We start from the raw sequence: 10902 nt of genomic DNA on the forward strand, positions 1-10902 counted from the left end.
CTCATACACGATTATTTTGAGGCTCAAAGGTCTGAATTTAATAAATCATCTGTAAGTATGTGGCGTCCTATCTATCAGTATTATGATAAACTACGTTATATTAGATCAAATTGCAGATCATATCATAAGGATAAACAGGTGAAGAAAAGAAGAAAATTTCAGAAAAAATGGGTAAAGAAGCTATACATGTTCATGTAAATGTTGGAATAGATGGAGAAATCACATCTAAACACCACGACACTGCTGTTGATATTCAAATTCCTAGAAAGAAAAATGTTTCTTTTTTAGGTATTTTAAATTTCTGAGCATGTTGAAGGAGCTTCTAATTTGTTGGAGAAAAATGCCCCTACTCCAACATATGTTCCTTCTGCAGAAGTTACTATATCAACATTTGATCAAGTTTTTAATGTCATTGATCATGCATGTCTTCTTGTTGCCTCTGGAGAACTTGTTTCAGTAACTATTCCTAAAGTCATTTCCCCGTCGTTCATACCCCTATCGTTCATAACACACTTGATCCCGCCATGAAGGTATTATTTTGAAGCATATATTAAAAAATATTCTTACATAAGAACACGTTTTATCTCTTGTTAGAGATCAGTTTTGCAGCCCTCTGACATTTGCAACAAATTGGAGAGAAGTTTCAAGGGGAACTTGGTATATGTTTTATGACTAGCCATCTTGAGAACACAAGTGCAGTTCTGGATTTTTACTGGAACATGCACTTCTTTATTTTGGTATTCTACCAGCAAATATATATGTGTCAGCCATTGTTCTTGCTTCAGATGATACTCCCTCTGTCCTAATATAAATGTCCCATTTTCCATAATGGGACGCCCCAATATAAATGTCTCATTCCTTTTTTGGCAATATATTCTCTCTGTATACCTAATATTTAAATAACTTCCACCAACCCACTTTATCTACTTTCTACACATTTCTTAATCTCCGTGCCCAAAAGCTTTATATTGGGACGGAGGGAGTATTGCACTGATGATGATGATGCAGATGTTGGTACTGATCGTAATGATGTGGCTAGTTCAGATTATGATAGAATTAATGATGATGGTGCAGCCGTTGCTTCATGGTGATGATGGTTGCAGCCTTTGCCTTTAATGTTTGACAAAAAAGGGGAAGAGTGGTGATTATTGTTAGCTTTGCAGTTTCTGTTGATCGTTCTTGCATTCAGGGGGAGTTGATTTTACATTAAGGGAGAGTTCGGCTTATCTTATTGTCTTGGTTTTGAGATATCGTTTGCTTCAGTTTCATGAGTTGTGCTGCTTATTTTGTCTACATCAATCACAAATGGGGAGATTGTTAGAATCTTAAAGATATTTCCTTATATTGTCATTATGTAGACAAACCGCAAGTATCAGCAAATATACTTCATGTAGTAAGTACAATATCTTTCATTGTACTTGTTGTGATTGGAATAGCGGGAATCATAGTTATTTGCGGATTTTTAGCAGCTAATTTGAGGGTTATCTTTATGCGAATCTTGTGGATATACTTGACTTCAAATCTCTAGAGTTTATGAAGTATTATTGGATCGAGATTATAGATAAACTCCATTATCTTTGTACAAGTTATATTCGAGATATAACTCTTATCACGGTTCGTCTATTTAAAGAGAAGTAGGGGCGGTTCTGGGCCCTGCACGGGGTGGTCGACCGCATAGGGCCCCGAAAAAATAGGGGCCCCAAAATATATCAATTCATACATGTATTATATATAATATTTGCAACACTTATAATATAAATATATATGTTATAGCTTAGTGGCAGAGAGCATATCCATTTTTTACTTTGTCTCGGGTTCGATTCCTCATTGTTGCACTTTTTGTAGGCGTAATGCATTTTTTTTTTCCTCTTTAGGTTCACTGATTTTTATTAGTCTCTCTTAAAATTTCTAAGGTAGCCCCAGTACTGTGTCAGGACTATGTTTTCTAAAATTTAACAAGCTTCTCTTGTTAATAAAATTTTCTATCATAGTAAACATTCAAAAATGTTAGAAAAATGGTGAAAACATAAGTGTTCTTTACTTTTCCATTAAAAGTAATGGACCCTAAAAAGGCATAAAGAAATAAGATGGGCATATACTTAAGACTATAAGACGCTGCTAACAAACACAGAAATGGGAAGTCGAACCACATGACCTTTGTTTCCTCTCAACACCATCTCCCCAAAAGCGTAAGCATTGCTTCTCTGCGTCGCATCCATGCGGATTATGATATACCTCGACGCGTTCACACGAATCTTGAACACGCTCGGCGCAACGCCAATCTTAACCCCCCAAGGCTCTTGCACAACGACTCTATACATCTCATCTTCACCTCCCACATTCGTCACTCTTCGACTCACCTTTCTTGACCCAACCAAGTTGGAAACCGTTATGCTCGGCAAGTTCAAATCTGAGCACCACTCCATCCTCTTGTCCGGGGCCGGGCATCCTACCCCGACGGCCCTCCTGATGGACATGTCGTCCACGCCGGGGACCGCGCACAGGAACTCCACGTAGTGCCTGAACGAGGCGTCCAACACAAGCCCCGGGTCCAGGGCCCGGGAAGGGTTGACGAGCCCTGCCCCGAGGTCAAAGGGCGTGGCCGGGGCAACCTTGTTGGTGTACTGAGCTGCGATTGGGGCGCCGGAGAGGTCTGTGACGTTGGCCGTCGTCATCATTGCCGAGGTGATAGCGGCCGGGCTCCAGTTGGGGTGCTTCTGCTTTATTAGGGAAGCGATGCCAGCGATGTGCGGAGCGGCCATGCTCGTTCCGGACAACAACGCGAAAGATTGCCCTAGAGTATCAATCTTATTAGGATTTTGAAAATGAGCGAACGAGGATCAAATGAGAACGGGGAACCATTTTCAACCCTTGGATCATGAAGATCTAAATGCACACATTATTGTGGTGGTGAAGGAGTAAATCTTTTTCATTTTTTCGAGTGCAGTTAATTGCACAACGATGCAATAACTATACACAACAATGCAGTGTTCTCAGTTCTCATTTTAATTAGCGATTTCACTATAACCAACCCCTATATATATAATTTGGAAGATGTAAGAGTGATAGTAGGTACCTTTGATGTATTCATCTCCTACACTATTAGGAGTCCAAGCAGCCCATATGGAAGAACCAGGAGCCATGATGTTAGGCTTAAGTACATCGGCAGTCTCTAAACGAGCATTGTTGAGGTCAGGGCCTCTTGATGAATACGTTGCCACAACAGCTCCCTTCCCACCATAGCTCGCCCTCCTTCCATCCAAAATCCTCGCACTCGCTCCGAATATTATAGCCAACCCACTGCTGCTCCTTATCGTATTGGAGTTGTAATAATCCCAAAGAGCCTGCATCAACTATGATCAATACATACCATATATATGTATTTATGATTCTTGAAATAGATATATGATGTTACCGAAGAAGATTCCATATTGTATAGAATGATTCCGGGGAGGCGTAGCGTGAGCAAGGCGCCCTTGATCTGATCAGCACCGATGTCGGGATCCATGGTGAGTATGAAACCGGCAGCCCCAATGGCTTGTGCAGTGTCTGCCACTCTTGAAATGGTTGCTGTCTCAGAATCGAAGTCGAATGTGTAGGTGCAGATGATGAGTTTGCCGCGAGCCAAGGATCGTATGAACGCGTCCGCGCTTTGGCAGCTCTCCACCAGCCCTGCCGTGATGTTCCTCCGGCACACGTCCGCAGCCGCCGCAAGTGGGAAATGTACACCTCCCATAGTTGGCGCTGCAGCCACAAAACTAGACAAAATTACTTTTGTTTTTGGGTATCAAGTGGAAAAGAAGAAGACGAGGAAGTCTTTTTAAGATATTTCAAGAGTTTAAAATTGAACGTAAAACAAAAATTGTGAGTAAATCTTAGTTAGAAAGGGAAAATGCAATAGGGGTGAAATTTGACCGATGGAGATCTCTTGATCGTATAGTACTATTAATTTCATTATTTTATCATTATTTATTATAAAGATAAAAATTACTATTATATATATTAAACTTATCACTAAAAATCAAAATTTTAAAAATAAATGATAGGTTAATGTTAATTAGCTCTAAAGATCGCATATTAATTCAAAAATTAGAAAATAAATATAAAAAAGTAATTATAAATCTTAATTGTATTAGTAAGCTAGCTCTAGTTAAATATCTTAAGCCTATGCTAAAATATAGTAATAAATTTAAATTAATGAAAAATAATTAATAAAATTAAAGAAAAAATAAATTAAGGTTAACAAATTTAATTCGTTGAAAAATTATAAGTTATTGAAGATTATTTTATTCAACTTATAAGCTAGTTAGGAATTATTTTTCTCCAAATACTTATAAGAGCTTATACGTAATAAATTGTTGAAGAGCTTATAAGGTAAACCGAAGATGACGAAGAAGAAGAGGAATTACGTGCTAGTCCCATTCCCGTATAACGTTGGCCGTTTCCAAGGAAGAGAGAGTTGTTATACTTCCTATCGGTGATGGAGGCGGCGACGCTGGCGATCCACGGGCTAAATGAGAGGATGGAGCTCGACGAAGGGCCTCGATTCCCAACGGCTTGAACAACAAGCACGCCGGCTTTGGTTGCTAAAAGAAGCTCGAGTTCTAACAAGTTGAGGAAGGCCGAGGCGCCTGAGGGAACACCTGCTGGCCCTATTGAAAGACTTAGTATATCTACTCCATCTTCTACTGCCTTCACAAATCAATTCATTCATATATTGCTTTTAATAATTATATCATCTCAATTAGTTAACATTCAATTAATTATATATAGAATTAATTAGGCGTAATCGACTCACCTGATCAACCGCAGCCACAACGTCGGACATGTAGCCCCCGAAAGGAAACATGGCTTTATACACTGCAATGCTGCTATAATTAAATTCAAATACCGTGTCACGATGGACTCGAATTCAAGATCATTTTGTAATTGAATTCATCAATTCAAGAAATATGGAAGTAATTAAGATCATTACATACCTAGCTCCTGGTGCCATGCCACTAGCATACCCATAGTTGAAGTTATTGACTATCACTGGTATATTGTGAATTCCCGCTGCTGTTGATGCTGTATGGCTGTAATTACATTCCCCACAATTTTTAGGTTTTTTTTTTGAAAGGGACAATAATTTGGTTGTTTCGGTTACAAATTAATTGAACCGCGAAACTGAATTCTAGTGTAATCACTAATCGAAAACTGAACCGGTTAATCAAATTAACCGATTTACAGTTAAAAATTGTAGAGGTCTATTTCGATTTCACACCTTTATTGTATAGTAATACACATGCGACTATGATTCTATCATTAGTATTACCACTATATATAATAATCCATTGAAACTCAATAAATTAAGAAGTAAATAATGTATATTTATTAAAATTTCATTATTTGTTCAAATAATTTAAAAATCACTAAGATAAAGATTAATAATATTATATGTGAGCGCAACTATGTGCTTTCAAGGGTATAGGTCTTTTCTTCTTTGCGTTTTTTTTTTCTTTTAATAAAATTTCTAATTCAGTGGCAACAAATGTATAGCTTGACAAGTCTCTAAATAATTGGTTGCATTAGTATGCGATTTGTTTTGGTAAAATCATTTTCTATACATTAGATGGAGTACCTGGAAACACACTAGGAATAAAAACTGTATCTAACAAATCAGTAGTTAAGGATTAACGGTGAATCGGTTAATTCGGTTAATCGATTTTAATCGTTCAGTTATCGATTAAATCGATAAATCGAATTTCAAATTATTCTACAGCCGAAAATCAACCAAACTTGTAAATTTTGATATTCGGTTAATAGATTAATCAAATTTTCAATTCGGTTACAATTATAATTGAAAAACCAAACTCATTTTACCACTCCTGCATACTACTCTGTCCCTCCACCCAAAAAAAAAAAATAGTATCCTTCAATTATCACATGCGTTAAGAAAATTTATTTTATTTTCTTTAAAAATACAATCAATTATATACATTTATTATTTTGTCTTTATTTTAGTGTTACACAACAATTTTAACAAATATTGAATAAGGTTATTTTAGTAAAAGAAAGTATTAGTATAATTCCAATAAAAAAATAGATTTCATTTTGGCAAAAAAAGAAAAGAAAAAAGAGAAGGGTCTAATTTGGAGGCGGAGGAAGTAGCTGTACATAGTATATTTAGTTTGTGATATTATGGGTTAATAGAGTTTTTATGTCTTGAATTTTCAGTGTTTTCTATAAAATGTTTTGAATTTTTGCTTTCTCCTAAAGAAATTCAAACTTTTAGTATTTTTTCCATAAAACATTCCGCTATACAAAATTCGGTGACAGAATGATGTCTTATCTCACCGGATGAAATATTTTGAGGACTATCATTGTTGGAAAACCATATTTCATACTACCATTGTTTTAAAACGGTGAAAGTTCTTGAGTTTTCGGCAAGTTTTTGTCACCGAATTTTGTATAACAAGACATTTTACGAAAAACTTGAAAGTTCGGGATTTTTTAGAAGAAAACAAAAAATTGAGACATTTTATGAAAAACGCTGAAAGTTTTGAACATAAAACAATATTAACCTTATTACTATTGACATTACTTGCCTTCCGTGACCATCGGAGTCGAAGGGGGAAGCAACATCGCGCGTGGCATTGAAGTCTCCTGCTGCAATTGCTGCTCTTGCAAAATATTGTGCACCAACTATCTTCCCATTGCATGCCGACTCCGGAAATTTGTCGCCTGTCGCGCATTTTCCCTTGAACCTGCTAAATTTAGGAGGTGCCGGTGATGCTCCGGTGGTGAAGCTTGGATGTGTGGGATTGATTCCGGTGTCTATTAGGCCTATCACCACTCCTTTCCCGGCGGCTGCGTATCCACCTAAGGCTGGCCAAGCGCCGCTGTTGATATCCAAGAAGTCGGGTGTGTATGTTGTGAGCTTCTCCATTTTGGTATCTTCATGGACAGATCTAACTCCCTTTGCACTCCCAAGGAGATGAGCAACCTGCATGTATATATTATGTAAATTCAGATTTTTATTATTTAGATATGTGCACATATATTATATACGTACCTCCTGATTGTTTGAATGGATTGCAAAGCCATTCAACAAATGAGTATAACTATAGAGCTTGATGTAGAATCCTTTCTCCAGTAGCGATTCAAGGAAAATGTCGTGCTGCTGCGTCAATTTCTCCTTGTAAAATTCGGCGTCGCCGCCACCACCGCTGCTCCATATATCAAGGAAACAAAACGCAGATTATTGATGCGAGAAACTCATATCTATACATGTGTAACGCCGGAAACAGTAAAGGAGCGTTTACTTTGGATGATCGCTAGTAAGATATATAATTAATCCTTTGTTTACTTTGATAAATTGAAATTTTGTGATATCTCAAGGCCGTTGATTATTTCTATCATTTAAGCTAGTTTTACTTGATTCATATCTCATTGAAATAGTGAGATTGAAAAAATCCTACTCTTCAGAAAAAAAAAATACTCAGATCATGCATATTATCAATCATGCAAAAGTAAACGTTCCCTAAGAGGTAAGGGGGCGCAAGAAATGTATATTTTTTTTATTCTTATTAAATCTTTAATCAGTTGGTGTTTTTTGCAGCTCCGATATAGAATAACTTTTTGTGTATGAAATATTATATACGTATGTAGTGAATAAGAGGCCTAATGGTAAAAATAGGACCGTAACTTTTAGGATTTTTAGAAAAAGGACTACTCCCTCCGTCCCATTAATCAAGTCTCCTTGCATTTGGGCACGGGAATTTAGGAGAGCTAAAGTAGATGTAAAAATAGTAGGGACCACATAATTAGTGTATTAGTTAATGTTATTTTATTTCATAATTAGATGCAAAATTTGGGGTCAGCTCACTGTCACACTCCCCAAATCTCTTCTCTCTCTTCTCGCCCTTCTCTCTTGCAAAACACACACACACACAGATCTCTGGCAGAGCGCACCACCATGGCAGAGCGCACCACCATGGGAGGAGAGCAGAGTCGAGAAGGGCTCGAGCTTTCCGATTCGAAATATTCCGACGAGGAGAAGGTAGAGGAAATTGAAGGAGAACCGACGATTGGCTACGCCGACTGGTGGGAGTCGTGGTCGCAGAAGCGCTCCGGCGACTGGAAGTGGATGAGTCGCGGCGGAGAAGAGCCGCGAGTGGACGCCTGAACGGTGGGGTGCGAGAACGGTGCCGCGGAGAAGCCCTCTGTGCTCGATTTCCGGCGAGGCAGCAGATCTGCCGCGGTGCAGGCGGTAGAAGGCGGCGCTGGAGCATGGTGGAGGCGGCGGAGGCGTTGGCGTTGGAGTCGGTGCATTTCGCCTTTTGCAGAGGGCAGCGCCGCCGCTAGAAAAACGGGCGGCGGCTGGCTGCGCGGATGTGTCTGGGAGAGGGAGTCGGTGGAGGCGGAGGAGATCAGAGGCGAAGGCGGTCACCGGGAGAGAAGAGGAACGGTGGTGGTGACTGGTGAGGCGTCCGAGAGAGAGAAGAGGCGAAGAGAGAGAGGACGAAGATAGAGATAGAGATAGAGAGAGAGAGAGTGAGAGTGAGAGATAGATAGGCAATAGATAGGCAGAGAGAGAGAATTGTTAATTCAACTAATTGTATCTTAATTTTTGCCAAAAAGGAAAAGGAGACTTGAATATTGGGACGGCCCAAAAAGGAATAGGAGACTTGAATATTGGGACGGAGGGAGTATAAGTTACGGATTTTGAAAATAAGGACTATAATTTTTTTTTAACATTTACACTCCTGTTTCGGGCTCAAAATTAATTGTTTGGGCTTTTGATGCCACCTAGAGCCCGTTGCTGACGTGGACTGCCATGTCAACTTTTTTGCAAAAAAGAATTTGTTTCTTTTTTGTATTCTCGTTTTAACAATTAACAATTATATTTTTTTAGGAAAATTAACAATTATATTTATTTTATCTTAATTAATTTAATATCTTAAAAGAAAGCTACATATATACGTTCATTATAATGTTAAAAGACATATATTATATCTTTTTTACATTTAATTAGAAGAATAAATTATAAAAAAATATGCCATCAATTTTTGACTCAATAAGAATATAAAGTACATCAAATTCACTATTAGGCTTCGCATGACAGCAAAATGGATTATAGTGCTATTCAAATAAGGCTTACAGTAGCATGACACAAAAAATGGCCAAAAGTGTCATTCAAATAAGGCTTCGCAGAACCATGACAACAAAATGGCTTATAGTGCCATTCCAAAAATGCCAAAATATTTCAGGTTTTCTTCACAAAAAAAAATGTCTTTAAATATCTTTAGATATCTTCACAAAAAAGAAACAAAATTTTTTTTTGCAAAAAAGTTGACATGGCAGTCCACGTCAGCAACGGGCTCTACGTGGCATCAAAAGTCCGAATAATTAATTTTGGGCTCAAAACAGGAGTGTAAATGTTAAAAAAAAAAATTATAGTCCTTATTTTCAAAATCCGTAACTTATAGTCATTTTTTTAAAAATCCTGAAAGTTACGGTCCTATTTTTACCATTAGGTCTGAATAAGAAGATGAGTTAACGAACCTTAGTGACGTATTGGTGAGAAGAGGGTCGTCCTCCATGAGAACCATCAAGACTTTGGCATCGGCTGTGAAATAAAAGAGAAGGATATTGATCACAAAAATGAATATCATCGCCAACTATATAAATTAATATATAGGATAGAATTAATTATTTAAGAAGCTAGCTTGGAGAAATGCAGTGGAAATTGAAAATGGAAAATATGAGTAAAGATGAAAGCGTAGGTGAGAGATATATTGGGTAGCTGAAGAGTAGCACAAGATAAGTGTTGTCAAACTACTAACATCCATGCATTTCACACAATATTGTGGAGTAGAGGAAATTTTTGGTTTATTACCAGAGAGTGTGTGTTCACTATTCATGAACTTATTAGAGTAGAATAATATTGAGAAATTTTGCAATGATATGTATATAGTAATGGGTTAAGGTACAAATGCCCCCCTAAACAACACACTCCTAGAGCGTATCCCTCCTCATTCTCGATGTTGACCCAAATAAACCCCCAGAGTCAATAAAAAGGGTACACTTAAATCCAGCAAGTGTTAACGGCCGTTTAACGCCGTTAACTTAAATTTTTATTTTTTTTTATTTTCTCGTGGAGCCCACCTTTTAAGCAGCAGTCGCCGTCTTCTTCCGATTCCCGTCGACGCCGCGTTCGGTGCCACGCTAGAGAATGATTGTGACGTTTCCAGACATCACGCTTCCTCGCCGGTCGTTTCCTGTTCACGGACACTCCGTCTCCCAACGTCGATGCGGTGGGACGAGAAAAATGACACTCCGGCATCCAAGCCCACCACCAGAAACACGCGAATCATCTGCCCTCCCACGCCGGACTCCACGATGAAGGTTCAACGCAACCTAGCAAGAAGAACAACCAATTTTAAAATCAGATTTCCAATTTCATCCTCTGCCCGCTAGGAACCAGCTTCCCGAGCTCCTGCGTCTTCACCATGATCTTCCGCCTCCTCTACCTGGTCGCGATGCTCTGCGCGGATAAGCTGCCGCCGCCGCTCGCTTATTTCTTGGCGCTCTCACAGCTTCCTGTGCTCAAATCCATCGCAGGGAAGTCCACTGGCATAAGTGAGGTCATCGCAGAGAAGAGAAGGGAAGAGCAGCGTGCGGGGCGGTGCCGGAGGTTTTTGCGGAGAGGGTGAAGGGGTATGCCCCCCATTCTCGACCTTGGCCCAAATACACCCCCAGAGTCAATAAAAAAAGTGAAGGAACCATAGTTTGACGTATGATCCATTTGCCCGTGACCCATTCCGGATGCCAAACAAGTACATACAAAAATCACAAGTGCCTATTGCAAGGGTTCGAAACTTACTTGCAAATTCGACGATCAAAGACTCCGGTGTTGAT

General features: G+C 38.8%; 1 protein-coding gene across 1 annotated transcript; it reads right to left on the reverse strand.

Annotated features, from left to right (window-relative positions):
- Positions 1–1987: 1987 nt before the first annotated feature.
- Positions 1988–9728, reverse strand: LOC130993112 (subtilisin-like protease SBT2.5). The gene is made up of 9 exons (XM_057917864.1): positions 9547–9728; positions 7055–7208; positions 6588–6985; positions 4980–5075; positions 4799–4868; positions 4410–4692; positions 3416–3744; positions 3077–3344; positions 1988–2794 (listed from the first exon to the last, which is right to left on the reverse strand). The coding sequence occupies exons 1-9, from the start codon at positions 9654–9656 to the stop codon at positions 2106–2108; spliced, it is 2397 nt and encodes a 798-aa protein (XP_057773847.1). The 5' UTR covers positions 9657–9728; the 3' UTR covers positions 1988–2105.
- Positions 9729–10902: the final 1174 nt, after the last annotated feature.

Source organism: Salvia miltiorrhiza, chromosome 7 (genome assembly GCF_028751815.1).
Source record: "Salvia miltiorrhiza cultivar Shanhuang (shh) chromosome 7, IMPLAD_Smil_shh, whole genome shotgun sequence".
Lineage (NCBI taxonomy): Eukaryota > Viridiplantae > Streptophyta > Magnoliopsida > Lamiales > Lamiaceae > Salvia > Salvia miltiorrhiza.